Source organism: Terrapene carolina, unplaced genomic scaffold, assembly GCF_002925995.2.
Source record: "Terrapene carolina triunguis isolate 2854851 unplaced genomic scaffold, T_m_triunguis-2.0 Scaffold18, whole genome shotgun sequence".
NCBI lineage: Eukaryota > Metazoa > Chordata > Testudines > Emydidae > Terrapene > Terrapene triunguis.
In genome coordinates this window covers 2,347,034-2,364,474 of record NW_020664369.1, presented here as the reverse complement: position 1 = coordinate 2,364,474, position 17,441 = coordinate 2,347,034, and the positions used below count along the sequence as shown (strand labels likewise).

Genomic DNA, 17,441 nt, shown 5'->3' with positions numbered 1-17,441 from the left:
AATACAAAATAATGCACATTGGAAAATATAATCCCAACTATACATATAAAATCATGGGGTCTAAATTAGCTGTTACCACTCAAGAAAGAGAATCATTAGGAAAGGGGTAGATAATAAGACAGAAAATATCATGTTGCCTCTATATAAATCCACGTTACACCCACATCTTGAATACTGTGTGCAAATCTGGTTGCCCCATCTCAAAAAAGATATATTGGAATTGGAAAAAGTTCAGAAAAGGGCAACAAAAATGATTAGGGGTATGGAACAGCTTCCATATGAAGAGAGATTAATAAGACTGGGACTTTTCAGCATGGAAAAGAGACGACTAAGGGGAGATATGATAAGAGGTCTATAATATCATGACTGGTGTGGAGAAAGTAAATAAGGAAGTGTTATTTACTCCTCATAACACAAGAACTAGGGCGCACAAAATGAAATTAATAGGCAGCAGGTTTAAAACAAAGAAAAGGAAGTATTTCTTCACACAACGCACAGTCAACCTGGGGAACTCTTTGTCAGAGGATGTTGTGAAGGCCAAAAAAAAAGAACTGTTCTAAGAGCCTTGATAACAAAGAATCTTCATTTTTGCTTCCTTGAATGGAAAGTTTGTGTCAACCAGAAGCTACTGTACGGGTAGGAGCAGGGCACACATACCAATAAGGGCCTGATCCCTGTTTTTATAAAGCACAAGAAATATAGATTTGTACACAACTCTGAAATGTACTTAAGGGTTGGTTGGTTGGTTTTCTTCTGTGATCAGAGGATCTCTGTGTGACAATAGTTACTGATATAGCAACACTTATGATTGAGAGATGACCCCACCACACACACACAGTTACACCTCTAGTGCAGTGGTTCTCAACCAGGGAAGGCCACGAGCAGGCTTCGGGGGGGGCCACCAAATAGGGCCAGCGTTAGATTCACTGGGGCCCAGAGTGGAAAGCCAAAGCCCCACGACAGGGGTCTGAAGCCTGGAGCCCCATCACCACGGGTTGAAGTCGAAGCCTGAACAATGTAGCTTCGGGGGGACTCCCTGTGGTGTGGAGCCCCAGGCAACTGCCCTGTTTACTACGCTCTAATGTCGGCCCTGGCTTTTATATGCAGAAAAAACAGCTGTTGTGGCACATGTGGGCCATGGAGTTTTATAGCATGTTGAGGGGGCCTCAGGAAGAAAAAGGTTGAGAACTCCTGCTCTAGTGGACAGCTGTTTGTATCTTTTCTGGTAGAGAAGAGACGGCATATCTCAGTTTTGGCTAGATAGATACTAGATACACCACAGCCCTGAGTAGCGGGCATGTGTAGGAGGAAATAGGGCAAAATAGGAGGAAAGGTGCTTGTGAGTACAAGACCCATTTTGCCCCATTCCCCTCTCCCCAAATTTTTGTCCCCTCTGGGCCCATCTCCATACTTTAGACTTTGCTGCTGTTCCCTTCCCCCATGGTGTCCCTAGCCTCTCTTTGCCAGAAGCTGGGAATGGGTGACGGGATGAATCACTTGATGATTACCTGTTCTGTTCATTCTTTCTGGGGCACCTGGCATTGGCCACTGTCGGAAGACAGGATATTGGGCTAGATGGACCTTTGGTCTGACCCAGTATGGCCATTCTTATGTTCATGTTTTCATCCTGGTCCCCACCCCCACACAATTTTTATCCCAATGTTGGCAGGGGGCAAATTCTGAGGGCAAGTGAGGGCAGAATTAGGGCACCACCTACAAGGTTGTTACTGACTTAGCTGAAGGGGAAGACAGATCTGACCCCAAGTGCGCTCCAGCACCCCCCACTATCGCAGCCGCAGGACACGCCCACGCTGGGCTACGCGTTAGAACGCTCGCTCCACCCCTCCCTCTCAAACCACCAATCAGCGCTTGGCAGCCCCCTCCCGCAGAACCTTGTGTGTTGCAGCGCTCCATGGATGGAACGCTGAGCCAGAACCTTGGGCGGATGCGCGACTCGAGCCCTGGCAGCTCCCTGCCCCGCATAGTGCAAGCGGGATGCGCGTTCGCAGCCAGGGGAAAGCGGAGGCTGCAGGCAGCCCTAGTAGTTGCTGCCTGTGTTTAGGCAGCAGGGGGACCGGAAGGGTAGGAGGAAGCAAGAGAGGGTTTCCTGAGATGAGAGATTACTTCCGTCCATCCATCCTGCCAGCCACCCTCTCCTCAGTCTGCAGCCGGCTGGGGGTACTGAGGAACCAGCACCGGGTCTCAGGGCAGTAGCAGCCACGCTTGCTCCAAGTCAGGGGGGTGTTCTTTAAGGGGGTGTTCTGCTGGCTCGTCACAAACCAGACCCAGAAGCCAGGTGGCCTCCGGAATTTCTGAGCTCCCTAAATCTCCACCCCAGAGCGATGGTGGCCAAACAGCGGATCCGGATGGCTAACGAAAAGCACAGCAAAAACATCACACAGAGAGGGAACGTAGCCAAAACCCTGGTAAGGTGACATGGGAGGAGGGGGCAGAGGGGATTGCGAGGAGGCAAGGCTTCTCTCTGCCCATTCCTCGGCTCAACACGTAGGGAGGTGTGGGAATCATGAGCTAAAGGGTTAACAGGCTACAGGAGCCCCGGGGTGGGAAACAGGATGATCCTTCTTGTGCTGCTGACGGGAGTAAATGCTCCAGCCTAACTAGGGGTGTAGAACAATCAGATGGTTAAATCCTGTCCCAAGCTGAGGCAGACTGGAGGAAATGTCACACCTCGATGACTGAGAGTGTCAGTGTCTCATGAAAAAAACACAGCAAAATCGTTCACCAGGCGAGGAAGAAACTGACACACACACACCTTCCATCTAAACACCCAGAAGTGGGAGAGTCTGTAACACAAAGAAAAATACACACATACACCAGCCACTTGAGAAGAGAGAATGCAGCACACACAACACATCCATCCCCATCTAGGGGGACTAACATGCAACAATATCCAGCAGGGCTGGCTGCTGCAACATTACAGCTGTTGGAAGTGCACACGCATGGAGGTGTACTCCCAAAGGGGTCTAGCTCTCTAACAGGGACAGCACTAGTGGGAGTTATTGTGTTTTATTTCCTGTGGCATCTGTTTTTTAAGAGATTAAAACATAACAGTTTATTTGACTTTACTAATTGTAAAATGTGTTTTCGTAGATGAAAGGCTTTTAGGCCTCTGTATCTCTTTTTTCTTTGCTATTTTATATGAATGAGCTGTTTGGCTAGTTGGTCTTTATGGCTTTGTCTTGATGAGGAAAAGTAATTGAGTTTAGATCAGTTTACTACAGGTTAGCTAAGTGCAACCTAAACTTGGCCACTTTTCCTAATCAATACAAAGCCTATGTCAATACAAAAGAGATAACTCAGATGTGATCCCATTTCATCTTTTAGGGCTCACTTCTGCCCTCAGGTACAGTGGGAATAAAATGGAGCCCTTACTGAGCTGGCAGCTCAGCTGGGACAACAGCCCTCACACCGGATGAGGCAATAGCCTTCCAGCTAACGAAATCTTGCGTATTACTTTAAATAAAGGTGGCACTTATGCTCCAGTTGTATACGCTGAGATAGAAAATCGAAGAGCTTAACTGTGCTCAGATGCATGCATTTGGTTATTAGCAGTGGACTGGGCTGAGCTACTGACATTTCAGCTGCTTAAATTCAGTGTTCAAAAGTGCTCTTAGAAAGCTGGTTAATGGGAGAGATTTTCATTTGAGCTCTAGCTGCCCTTTCCTCAAAGTTGTTTAGAGCTCATGCTATTCTAATTCCACCCACAAACCCTTGAGTGTTTATTAATAGCTCACTATCCTTTCAGAGCTCTCCTCCACACCAAGAGTGAACTGTTTCAAAGAGAAGCCTGTTACTATAATGTCAGGGAACTGCTGGAAATTCATAGTTGGGATTTTTGCTTTGCCAAGAAGCTCTCGACACATAGGGCTTGTCTACACCTGTAAGTGTAAACTGTAAGGCTGCAACGGCGCCACGGTGGGGCTTAGTGAAGATGCTACCTATGCCGACGGGAGAACTTCTCCCATTGGCGTAGGTACTCCACCTCCCCGAGAGGTAGTAGCTATGTCAATGGGAGTAGCCCTCCTGTCAACATAGTGCTCACTGTCTACACAAGGGGTTAGGTTGGTATAACCGTGTCGCTCAGAGGTGTAGATTTTCTACACCTTTGAGCATCGTAGTTATACTGAAATAAGTCTGATTTGGGCTTGGTCTACGCTAATCTCCTAAAACTCCCCCATCCCAGACTCCTGAGTGACTGAGCTAGCCTAGAAAACGGGATTTCTATTCAATTAGCTTTGGCCTCTAATCTAGCATTAACCTGGTTGAATCACCTTAAAGGTAACATGAAATGCTCTTTAAAAATACATTAAAACTGCTGATGTTTTCAAATCCTTAACACAACAGGTCGAGTTATTTTTAAAAAAATAAATGCATTTTAAATTAAAATGTTTTAAAGTTGATTTAAAAATGCTATGCTGTGGGGCAGTGCCCTGCCAATGGCCAAAAGTAAGGGACATGCCTTTGTTTTTTCTTTACCACAAGTCACGTGACTGCTTTTCTCTATTGTTCTTACCACTCACTGATGTGTGAAGCAGCTTCTCTGAATGAAGTGTCTGTGACTAACAACAGACCTTATCTCTGGTGAAACAAATTGTCTGTGACTTTCTTTTATTATTTCGATGCCTCTCCTGTTTCTGATAATACGGAGCACTTAGGGTTTGATCCTGCACCCCATTCAAGTCAATGGAAAAAATCCCACTGATGAATGATGGAGAATTAAGCCCATATGTAGCACTTTTTGCCCAGAGATTTTGAAGTGCTTTAAAAAGCATTAGCAGCACTGTTTAAATAGATGGGGGAAACGGAGACACAGAGAGGTGGTATGACACACCCACGTTAAGAGGGCATGTCAGTAGAAGAACCAGGGATAGAACCCAAGTCTTCTGATGTGCAGTCTGGTGCCCTATACACTGGATAATGCTACCTTCCTCTTTTCTGTCATCCCTTTTTTTTCTCCTCTCACTCTTCTTTGTTTCTGACCTTTTTGCTATCCTTTCCCTTCCTTCTCTCTCTTTTTCCCCCTTCTCCCTCCCAGTCTGCTTACTTCTCTCCTCTCACCCCATCTTTTGCCATTCTCCTTCCATTGGCCACTCTTCTGCCTTCAGCCTCCACTCACTTGGCACTTCTTCCACACAGCGCTTCTAGAATTAGATAGTAGCAGCAGCTCTAGCTTTCTAGAAATCAAGCTGTTTTGGATCAGGACTGCAGACCCATTATTATTCATATTTGTAGCATAGTACCCCCTAGGGGCCTCAACCAAGACCAGAGTCCCTTTGAGCTAGGCACTGTAGAAACACATAGTAATAGACAGTCTTTGTGCCAAAATACTTACAGTCTAAACTGACAACGGTTGGGAGAAAGCAAGTATTATTGTCGCCATTTTGCAGATGGAGAACTAAGGCACAGTGAAATTAAGTGACTTACCCAAAGTCACCCAAGATGTCAGTGTCAGAGCTTGGAATTGAACCAGATCTCCAGTGACCGCGAGCATCACACAACCATCCTTCCTGTATGCACAATTCCACAGCCTGAACCCAGATATGACTATCAATTCCTCCTTTACTTGCCTGCCCAGTCCTGATCTTAGTGCTGTGTGAATCCTCTACTTCCATTGATTATGTCCATAGTATCTCATGTCATCATATAACCATCTGCTCATGTCTTGGTTGGTAAGAAGCTTCTAAGTCCATCTATCCACCTCTTCCCTCTGTGTGGTCCTTGGAATCTTACAGTTAACATGTTTGTATTTATTCTTAGTTATAAAAGCCTCTATCTAGTGCTCTAGGCTCCAAACAATAATCATACATCAAAACAGAAGTCAGCAGTTCAAAATGGCCATAGAAGACCATCAACTTTCTTCCTTCCTTCCTTCCTCTCCCCTTCCAAGTGACCTGTTAGAACATTCAGTCAGGCGTCCTTAAAATAAACTGACTAGAGCTCCGACTGCTATCGGGGTAGCCGTGTTAGTCTGTATCCACAAAAACAACAAGGAGTCCGGTGGCACCTTAAAGACCAACAGATTTATTTGGGCATAAGCTTTCGTGGGTAAAAAACTCACTTCTTCAGATGCAGTTAAACAGTTCCGACTGTTTATCAAATGTATATTTAACTTAAGGATATTTTTGGCACATGCTGACCAAAATAAAATAAAAAAATGAGTGTCCTTTGATATTGTTTTTAACAATTTCCTCTCCCAGTGGATGGGAATTGGCTGTAGGATATATATTTTGTTCTAAAGTGACAACCCAGTCAGGGAACATAATTATTTTTCAAGCATCCCACATCTATTAGGTATCTCAGAAAATACCTAAGAACATGTTTTGTGTCTCAAAGAACTTAAAATATAGATACAACAAGGGAGACTACTAAACAGCCCAACTGTGGGAGGGGAGAGGACAGAAATAGATAAGCAAACATTGAAGAATAAAACTCACTTTATCTTTCCTTAGAGAAATTCAAGACAACTGATCTGCAGAGAATCTGTGAGAGGCATTATTCTGTTTAAAGGGGGGGAAACGGGAGATTTCAATAATGTTGAATTAAGCTGTCTGATCTACTGTAAATACAATTATCCTCTATTACTCTTCCGTTAGCATATTGTGCTTCAGCTTTTCCTTTCAGCTTCTTAGCATTCCTGTGAAGCAGTTATGACAATGGTGTAAACTGTTTTACCTTAGACCTTTTGAGTATGTTCACTGTTTGAGGTTTGAAGCTGAAACCACGCCAGTTCTTTATCTTGATTTTCTGCATCTATTTTTAAATGAGCTACCAAGACAATTGGTTAAACTGGTAACAAACTGAAATCTTCTTTTCCCCCCACATTTTAGAGGCCCCAAGAGGAGAAATATCCTGTAGGACCATGGCTACTGGCACTGTTTGTTTTTGTTGTCTGTGGATCAGGTATGAACACACCACTGAGAATAGATAAAGAAGGGGCGGGGGAGGGAGTTGAGCTGACAGTAGAAAAGCATTTAAGAGCCTGATCCAGCTCCCACTGAAGTCAGTGGCATGGTTCCCATTTACTTCAATGGGAGTGAGATCAGACCCTAAAAGTTTGTGGACAAAATTCTGACCCAGGACGCATGCACACAACTTCCACTGCAGCCAATGGGAACCTCTGCGTGTGTATTTATTAATAGAATTTGATGCTTAGCATACAGTGCGGCTCTGGATCTGTCCCAGAGAAACTTACATGAGCATTTAGGAAAAGTTTCTGGAGATTGCAAGTGGTTTAATATATTTTTCCTCTCAAATCTTAAGCAATGAATGATAATTATATAGTCTTGCTTAGAACAAATGCATCTTAAGAGGAAAGTTTTTTCCACTTTCAGTCTAAAACTGGAGTTTCGTTTCTATGTGGGACTGGATGGCTCAGGTTCCATGTCCTATTAATTTTTCTTTCACCTTTAGGCTGCAGGTTTGAACCTGGGCTGGGATGGTAATAGTGTTACCATGTGATGAATGCGAAATATATTCAATGGCCCAAACAAAATGAGTTCTTTACAGCAGTCCAGTTCCTAGCAGACAGGTGTCCAAATCACAAAATCTGCATTACAGTTTGGCTGCAGGTGGCACACTTATTGGCAGAGTCAGAGAAGAGGGCACTGAATGGGAGAGATTTAACTACCTTCCAGAGCCAAGTTAAGATTCAGTAGTGTGCGGGAGCATATGATTCCACTTCCTTTGTTTTGTACCCAGAGGAGTTTCTTTCCCCAGGTTGTCAATCTAAGATCTTTCACAAGAATTGACGTGTGTTTGATAGTAATTTTTTTAAGAGCCCCAATATGGAACTGGTCATAGGTAGACCCACCCTGGAGTAATGAGTAGTCCATTGGTATTGCATTGCTTTCAGAAATGCAATGCAGAGGCCTTTGTGTTGATGTCTGACTTAATGAATGCCATTTTTGAGAACTTTCTGTTCCTATTTTTTCACCTAGTCTTAAAGCAGGATTTCAACTCCCCCCAAAAACAAATGGTAGTTATGGTAAATCCACCACGGCCCATTGCAGCTAGATGTGTCCTTCTGATGCCTCATTCCTTATGCACTCAAATCTCTCCCTCCCACCAAAGTCAGTTGGGAGTTTTTGGTGAATGAGGGTTGTCCCTATAGTTATGTATTGCTAAAGCTAATAATCATGTAGAGCATAGCATTAGACTGCTGCAAACTCTTGGGCCTTCAGATAGCGTGCAGCTCCCAACTCCATTACATGTCTTTGGTGTCCTGTGAACTTTCATGTTTATTTTTTCCCTCTCGTGGCCTCTAACTAAGAATAAAGACGACGGTGCTTTTTAGACACATCAGTTGTGATGTCAGTGTCTCAAGAAATAATAGTTCCTTCCCATGACAAGACATCAAGTGGTTTCAAACATGCTCTGGCAGAAAGAAAGAGCAGGGTCAAAGTGCAGCTCCGTAGTTAGTTATTATTTCTGTTGCGGGGGAGGGCTCCACTGTACTCGGCAGTGATGGCCAAACAGCACACATGCAGCCCCTACCCCAGACCTCACAACAACAAAAACTCTAAGAAAAGTGACAAAAAACGAGTGATTTTTTTAAAAATGTAATTGAAAATAAGTCAATAAAACAAAATCAAAATCTTAGTTTTATTTTCTAAAAATAAGTATGTTAAACAGCTGAACATGGGAGATGCAGAGAAGATAAATAAATATGCTGGTGCTAAATGACGGAGAGTACATCCAGTTGATTGCCAAGAACGAACATTTTGTGATCTGGAATTCAACCCTGCATTCTTTACTCATGCTAACCAATCAGTGACTGAAATGGGAGTTTTGCCTGAGTGAGAACCACTGAACTGGTTTCATTATCTGAAGAGACATCGTAATAATGTGGCTTAGATGTTTATCTTGGTCATTTTTAGAGCTTGATCAGACTTTAGTCTTCAGTAATGTATTGGCTATGGCTATGTTTGTTCTTTCAGTAGTGAATCCATTAGACAAATGCCTCCTTTTTCCACAAACATTTTCAGGGCTGTTCTTCTGGGCTATTACAATCGCACACAGCTTTTGCTGTAACCCTTTTAATTATTATTTGCTTTGTGGGCCCCATCCCCAGGGTGCCAGGCACAGTACAACCATGTAACAAACAACATGGTACCTGCCCCCATCGCACATCTCTTTGCACCATGCAAATCAAAGGCCAGATTGTGCCACTGGATGAAGTACATGCACGGCTACCATTCCATTTGCAATGTGGACCTCAGTTTTGAGAGGGTGGCATTTTGGAAAAGGTTTTTCAGGGTTATTGCTGCATGAGGAAGGGAATTCCTAGCTTATGTAGCTAAGATTTACAGATATTAAAGCCAGAGAAGACCACTTGGATCGTGTAGTGTGATCCCTACATTTTGCAGGACTAGTCTCCACTTAATTCCTGCAAATGTCTTATCCACTATCCAGTCACCTCCATTGGTAGCCTCCACCCCAATGGCTGTTACTGTTGAGAACTTTTTCTTAATGTCTAACCTGAACTTTTTTCCTTCCTTAGCTTCAGACCATTGCTCCTTATCTACCATCTTCTGAGAATGGAATAATTCCCTTTCTTCATTTCTGTTATTACCTTGAAGGTATTTATAAAACTGTGATCATGTTTTCTCCCAGCCCTCCCCTAGTCTTCTCTTTTCCAGAACATGCCCAATTAGTTCCCTCTCTCTCTCCCCGTAGGTTATAAACCCGATCCTTGTGTCCTTTGTGTTGTGTTTGTATCTACTTCCTAAATGTTGAGGACTGGAAAGAAACACAATATTTCAGGTCTGCTACATGGTCTGGCCCTATTATCTCTCTAGTTTATACATGTGAGCCTATTTATGTATTTAAGACCAGCAATGGTTTCTGTTCCGTTTGCTTGTTTTGCAGTGATGTTGCACTTGAACCTAATATTTCGCTTGCTATATTACTATCACCCCTTGGTCTTTGCAGACATCCTGTTTCCCAGATAGCTGTCCTCCAGTTTATATCAGTGCTGCTTACTTCCTCTTCCTAGGTGAATGGCTTTCGTATTTGATTTCATCTCATTGCATGCAGCCCACTCTACAAAATGATTCTTATCCTTCTGTGTAACTGGCTCATCCTGCAAGGTTGAGATTGTCAACAGTTTGAGCACGGTTGAATTTACATCTTCCTTTAGATTACTAATTAATGTATTAAATAATCTGGGTCCTAGTATGTGCCTGTGACACCACATACAGAGAACTTGCCATTTACAATATCTTTGTTCCTCAGATCCTCAGTCAATTTCTAATCCACAATTTGGTATTTGTATCTTCTTGGTATTAGTCACTATAGTAGAATTAAAATATACTGGTATAAGAAAAATCTTATTAAGATGAAGGTCCCAGACACCCAAAAGCCAAGCTACTATTTTCAGCTCTGCCACTGATTCACTGTCTGAACTTGGGCAACTCACTTAACCTTACTGCGCCTATGTTCACTCATCTGTATAAAGGATATAATGCTCACCACTCCGAGGCGATGTGAGGTAACATTAATTAAGGATTGCAAAGTGCTTTGAGACCCTAGAATGAAAGTAACCATGTGAGCATGAAGTATTATTGTTGTGAAAGCTGTCTGGTTTCCAAGGCCAGCTGAGATTCTAATGGCGTGGTACAGGATCTGTACATCATTGGGGGATGTAAGTGAATTTACCTGAACTGGAGTTGTTTGGTAAATCCATCCATTTATTAACTAAATCAGTAAAGAGAGCAAAGAAAGGTAATTGTGTGGAGTGATCTATTTTAACAAACCCATGTTGGTGTAGAGATGTCTTTCTCCCAAATGTTTACATTGACTCTTATTTTGTATGTTCAGAGAGTTTGCCTAGAACAACTGTCAAGCTAATTGGCCAGTGCATATTCTTCTTGTTACTTCCTACTCCCTTTGCCCTTTTTACAGGCACCTCTCCTGACCTACAGCGTTTACTGAAGAGACTGAGAGCTTGCAAGATTTCCTTTGCAACTTCTTTTAGGATCATCAGGGGCATCGTGTCCACGGTTATAGATACCTTGCTCCATCCGGCACTCTAGCACCAACTCTTTGTTACTCTCTGCTCCTGGCATCTCCAGCAATTGTCTCTAATTTCCCTGAATCCTATAGGAGGTTGTCCCATTTTTATTATAACGAGTTGAAAACTGAGCACCCATAGTGATTTATTCCAATACAAGATAAATGAAGCTTTCCAGCTAGGTTAGAGAGCTGACTTGTTTTCACTGGTCCTTCTCTCCTCTCTCTTTGACCCCTCACTTTTCTGATTGTATTTCTAGATTCTTTATTCTTTGTGACTAATTCTCTTCCTCCCTAGAGCTAACACAATTTCATTTTGCTGGTTTGTTCCTTTTATGCTCCTCTGTGGCTAGCTTGGACCTACTCAACTCGCCCTCCTTTTCATTTCCTATACACACTTCCTTCAATTTCACATCTTCCTGTGTCCAGCTCTTCAGCCTAGATGGGTTTTTATGTTTGTCTTTCCTCTACCCTGCTGCCTGTTCCGACTGCAACTCATTTTATTCTGCCAGCTTCCTTATTTCTGCAAGGTTTGCAGCATGAACATGTAGTGAAAGTTTCTGCCTTTTAGAGTTGGGGATTGAATCCAGCAAGGTGCTGAGGATCCTCAAATCCTTTTGAAGGCCCCTGACTAGTCGCACAATTACAAATGCCACCCTTGGTCTCCCAACACAAAGCAGTCGCACTGTCACAATGTCAGAGCACCCAGGACCTCAAGACCATTTTAACGCCCCTGCTTCATGCCTACTAAGCTATCCTTGTATTTTTAATACTTGAGATGCTGCTATGCAACCAATAGAACTTACTCCGCTTATTAATAATCCTTTGGATCTGTTAGTTACTAACAGGCCTCCTTTCTGGGCTCTAATGTCCATGTTGAATATTGTCTCCTTTTAGTGCCTTCCTTTCTGTCTCCCCCGTTTCTCTTACTCAGCCATACACTCACTGGCACTGTTATTCTCTCAGCTCTGCTCTCCCACCATTAAGTTATTAACTTCTCAGAGTCTAGACTCCCCACTTCCTTTCTCTCTCTCTCTTTGAACTTCCTCAGCAACTCCACCGTCTTCCTGTTCCTTGCTGCACTTCGGAATCAGATGTTATTAAACAGATTCACTCACTGGTTTACAGGCAGAGCTAGATGCTCTGTGGAGTTTGGTTTTTACAGACCCTGTTGCAAAAAACAGTAGCTTTCTACAATACAATGGGTCAGACAAACTGGGCCCGACAGGGTGACAGAAGCAGGTGATTTTCACTAGTTTTGCTGCTCCATAGCCTAATCGACTTGTGATTCAATTTAGTATAATATTGCAAGAGGCTGGACTGCAGGGCAAATCCCATTCGATTGAGGAATCCTGTTTATTTAAGCAAGAAAAATAAACCTCAGAGAAGTGAATTATAAAAGCACTTACAGAACAAAATACGAAACAAACAAAATCATGTATTAAAAACACCTACAAAATCAAAACCACAAACCCTACCCCAAGCAGAGTTTCCACCCAAAAGAACCGCCAGAGGCTCCATGAAATCCACTGTGGACTTCGCTATTGCTATTGATTTTCCACTGAAGGTGCTCAGATAACAGCGTGATAAGTGGCAGTAAAAAGCTCTATGATAGACAGATAAGAGAGTTCGAGGGCCAGATCCTCAGCTGCTGGAATTTGGCATCACTTCCTTGACTTACATACACCAGCAGAACATCTGTCCCCTGAAGTTGGCCATTATTTTAAGTATTACCTTAAAAAAAAAAATGGGTTTGGCCTTGTGTCCAAAATGAAGGCCTGACTCTGCAAACCCTTGTAGAGGGAGTCCTTAACCATGGAGTACGTCTGTAAACCGGCTGGAAACGTGCTTCCCAGGGTGGGTCGACAGACACCTACTAGCACACTAAAAATAGCAGTGTGGCTAAGGTGGCAGCTTGGGCTACTTGCCCAGCCCCTTGGGTACTTACATGAGTGGCTGGCCGGAGCCGCCTCCTGTGCTGCTGTGGCCACACTGCTATTTATAGCGTACTAGCTCAAGCCGAGCGAATGCGTGTCTGGCTAGCCCCACTGGGAAGCACCGTCCCAGCTACGATGTAGCCATGCCCTCATTGACTTCAGTGGAACTTCTCAAGCGTCTGCAGGATGAGGGCAGAGACTCGGCATCGATTACTGCAGCTCAGCAATCAAAGTGACGCTTCCCGATCTTATGCCTTTTACCTTCTTAGTTTAAAAGGAAACAATTTTTTTCTCAATTTTTCGTAAGTTTTCCAAACACACACCTCAAAGCTCTAAAAGGGCAACAGACGAGGGAGCTCTATGAAAATACATTTCCAGGGCACGTGTCTTTTCACGGGACGTGCTCAGCATCTGCAGCTGCGTCAGCACAGCCTGACTCCTGCACTTGCGCTCACTGGTTCCAGCAGACGGATGCCGTTCCAGAGCTGGGGAATTAGGAGGCAGTGACGGTACAGATGAAGAGAACTTATGTCCTGTTTGTATAATTAAGAACTAAGGCTCGATCCTGCAGCCTTTCAACGTATTGAACGTCCCGTGAAATCAGTGGGAGTTTTGCTTGCATGAGGTCTGCAGAATCAAGTCCTTAGTAATTCGTGTATTAACTATACTAAAGGACAGGAAATACAGTTACTCAATGCTCGGGTCTTTTTCTCTGTGGAGGTATAGTACCAGTTTGTGCCATCAATTCTGATACCAATAGAGATTTCTGTTTCAACCGTGATGGCAGAATCGGCCTCATAAGAATGGCCATATTGGGTCAGACCAAAGGTCCATCTAGCCCAGTATCCTGTCTTCCGACAGCAGCCAATGCCAGGTACCTCATTTCCATTTAGCCAGTTCTGGTGAACTGTCCCATTTTGAAGACTATCTTCTGATTTGAGATTTGCATCCCTAACGGCTAGTAAACAGTAGTCAACACTGCTCTTGTTTGTGGGCTGCAAACATAGGCCCCAGTCCTGTGAGTCTTTGTGGGAGACACACATACGGGGGGCTCTGCATGGGTCCACTGGAACTGATCTGTTTGCAGGCTTGAGATGACAGTGCCCCATCCGGCAAAACTTTACTCCCAAAAATCATCCCATCAACTTTCATGCAGCTCCTCACATGAGTGCATTTTTGCAGGATTGAGCCCACGGTATGGAATAATACAGGAGTTTAGATGGCCCAACCCTACAAATAAGCTTTAGCAATAATTAAAGTAGGCCAGATTTGTGAGAGGTTGTATTCCTGTTACTGGTCTACCTACTTATAAGGAGCCGTTTTATAAACAGCCTGTAACAAGAAGTGATTGTTCCCAAGAAAGAGACCCACCAACTTGTTAAGTGTACGCAGCTGTGCCTGGCAGCGCCGCTGCACACACTCTAGTCGAAGGGGTCTAATCCCTCATCAGCGCCCGAGGATTTACGCATGGTACTTCCATTAGCATTCCTAGACGGTACCTGCATAATCCTTTTTGCATCAGTGGGGGGAGTAGGCCGCTATTCAAAAGAAGTCCACTGATCGAAGCACTTGCTAGATAACATCTAATCATGCATGTGAGAACAGGAGCCATTCAGCTGTTTAAAGCAGCAGTATCAGAGTACAGGATTGAATTTCAGGAAAGTTAACCAGCATTTGAACAGCCTCTCTTTTTGCCTTGTTTCAGCTATCTTTCAGATCATTCAGAGTATAAGGATGGGCATGTGAGGAGCTGCGTAGATTTGACATTGCCTTTATCATCCAACATGGTGGACCAGATACAATTTTAGCCTGACATAAATGTGAAGAGCTCTTATCTGAGAGTACCTGTGTGTTTCCTCTTGAATGGGGCAGACCAAATTACCTGTTGACCTGTCATAATGGTTGCGTATGTGTTTTAACTGCCACAGCAGAAAAGGACATTTTGCTTTTCTATTGACTTAATGAGTTAACCACATTGGTTAGCTGTCAGTGCTGTTCAGTTGATTTATTTCTTCTTTTACCTGATGTATTTATGAGTGATCATGTGAGTGCCTGTTTATCTACTCTGTACATTATAATTGTTTTATGCTGGAAATTTGTTTTTATTACAAATAAATATTCATGTTCAACTTGACTACATTTGTTCCATTTTTTCCAAACGTATGGCAGTTATAAACAGCCTTCCCTCCTTCCCCCTCAAGAGATGCACTAGTGGCCAAATCTTGAGGTCCTTACTCAGGCAAATCTCTCACTAGATCTGATTTGCCCTCACACAGGTGTAACTCAAGAGTCGCTAGAGTTACATTCTTTGGAGTTGCAACTGTTTTACACTGGTGTGAGATGAGAAATCAGGCCTACTGGAAGGTCTGCCTGAGCAAGAGCTAATTAAAAACTCAGTTAGGACATTGGGAATAGTTATCATGTTATAGCCATTTAGGAATTATGTTTTCACAGCAGGATGGTTTCAGGATTTTCCTTTGATTACCAATCCTCTGAAAGCTGTTTTCAAAGAAAAGCTTTCCCTTCCCAAAGCAACAGGAGTGACTCAAGAGGAGATTTAGATGAAATGGTTGGCGTCCTGAGGTTCTTTCACATCCCTTTATTTCGGAAAGTCCTTTCTGAACCCCCAAACATGTTTAATAAAGTGATGATTGTTCTGTAGATGCTAAATGTCCACCTTAAAGAAACTTCTTCCTAGTGTTGCACACCAGGACAGGGAAAGATCATTTCCCAACACGGTGGGGGAGAGGGAGGATTTGCATACGCACAAGTGGCAGTTAGGTGACTAACCACAACTGACTTAGACTGTTAACTACCATTTGTGCCTTTGAAAATCCCCCCCAAAAAACGCTAAGCTGGGATTTCAAAGAGGCCTAAAGTAGGTAGCATCCAACTCCCTTAAACATCTTTGCAAACCTGAGCCCCTAATTATGGTCTCAAAATGTAGTTTTTAAGAGAGGATATAGGAGAGAAAAGCCAAGACCCTTCTCAACTTTGATCAAGGACCTGAACCATCACTGTGCTTCTCTTTTTATTACAGTTTCAAAAACTGTTGAAAACTGTAAGTAAATTATCTTTGCCTGGATGAGTGGGAATAATATTAGGAGCATATTTCCTTTTGCTATCTCTCCCAGCCCCTCTTTATAATCCTACCCACAACGGAGCAGCTACAGTCACTACCTGCACCCTAGGCAAGCAGTCTCCAAGATGGCAATGCTGGTCTGTAATTATCTACTCTCAATTGCTACAGGCAGAATACATTTCTTTTCCCTTCCCCCACAGACTGAATATTGCTCCCAACCCCAACTAACGTGAGGTGCTGTGGGGTCTCACCTGTTGTGTCAGTGCATAGAGTTATCCATTAAGGGACGGATTTGCAAAGGCACAAAGGAGAGTTAGGCATCCAACTCCCACCGAAAGTCATTGGGTGCCTTTGAAAAATCTGCCCGTAAGCTATCAAAAACAACAACCACCCCAGTTATTTTAAAAGGTTAGGGACAATTGTCAGCTCCTAACTCCATTTTTAGGCACTCAATAGAAGTGGCCTGATTTCCAAAGCTGCTGAGCACACCATGTTGTAATTACTTGTATTACACAGAGTAGCACCTAGAGATCAGGGCCCCTTTGTGCACTGTACTGTACAAACACCTAGGAAGAGAGAGCACCTGCCCAGAAGAGATTGCAATCTAAATAGGCAAGACAGATAATCAGTGGAAGAAGAAACAGGTACAGAAAAGTGAAGATGACTTGCTCAGGGTCACACAGCTGATTATTCCTAGCTCTGCCATTAATAATAGAATATAGCACCTAACTCTTACATAACGTGTGTCATCTGTAGATTCCAAAGCACTTTACAAAGGAGGTCACAGTATCACTACCCCCATTTTACAGCTGGGGAAACTGAGGCACAGAGAGGCAAAGTGACTTCCCCAAGGTCTCCCAGCAGGGCAGTGGCAGAGTCCAGGTCTCCCACATCCCAGTCCAGGACCCTCTCCACTCAACCATACTATAGCTCCCATTGACTTCCACGAGATTTGTGGGTACTTAGCTCTTCTGAATGTTAAGCCATTTGTAGCCAACTGCCTAAAAATGGATGATAAAAATCAAACTTTAGGCACCCAGGTTTGAAAGTTTTGTCCTAGTTTTCTGCCTCACAACGTTTTTCTTCAAGGCATTTTTAAATCAGTGTTTCCTGTCCTGGCCAAAGAGCAAAAGACCCTCCCTCCTATCCCATCCCCCTCTCCACTTGTCCCATTCCTAAATAAATCGATTCCTCTATGTTTTATAAGATTAGCTGGTCAAGATTTGAATGATGTGCATGTATGTTTTTGCCCTATTTGCCCTAATACAAACTTAACACACACAGTAAAGCTTTCAGCTGCATGAGAACACAAACAAAACAACTATCATAGGCAGAGAACAATGTGTGCCTAGCAGCTTGCCCAATTTGGGTTCAGCAATGCTGCACAAAAG

At 43.5% G+C, this 17,441-nt stretch overlaps 1 protein-coding gene across 1 annotated transcript; it reads left to right on the top strand.

Annotated features, from left to right (window-relative positions):
* Positions 1-2,166: 2,166 nt before the first annotated feature.
* On the top strand, positions 2,167-14,797 carry LOC112103524 (stress-associated endoplasmic reticulum protein 2). The gene is made up of 3 exons (XM_024195344.2): positions 2,167-2,426; positions 6,849-6,921; positions 14,674-14,797. Exons 1-3 carry the CDS (start codon positions 2,343-2,345, stop codon positions 14,712-14,714), a joined length of 198 nt encoding a protein of 65 aa, XP_024051112.1. The 5' UTR covers positions 2,167-2,342; the 3' UTR covers positions 14,715-14,797.
* The last annotated feature ends 2,644 nt before the right edge of the window (positions 14,798-17,441 follow it).

Excerpts from the sequence above, each read along its gene's own strand:
- LOC112103524 (XM_024195344.2), top strand. The coding sequence starts at position 2,343 with ATGGTGGCCAAACAGCGGATCCGGATGGCTAACGAAAAGCACAGCAAA. Across the intron at positions 2,427-6,848 it reads GGAACGTAGCCAAAACCCTG|AGGCCCCAAGAGGAGAAATA; the intron begins GTAAGGTGACAT and ends CCCACATTTTAG. Across the intron at positions 6,922-14,673 it reads TTTTGTTGTCTGTGGATCAG|CTATCTTTCAGATCATTCAG; the intron begins GTATGAACACAC and ends GCCTTGTTTCAG.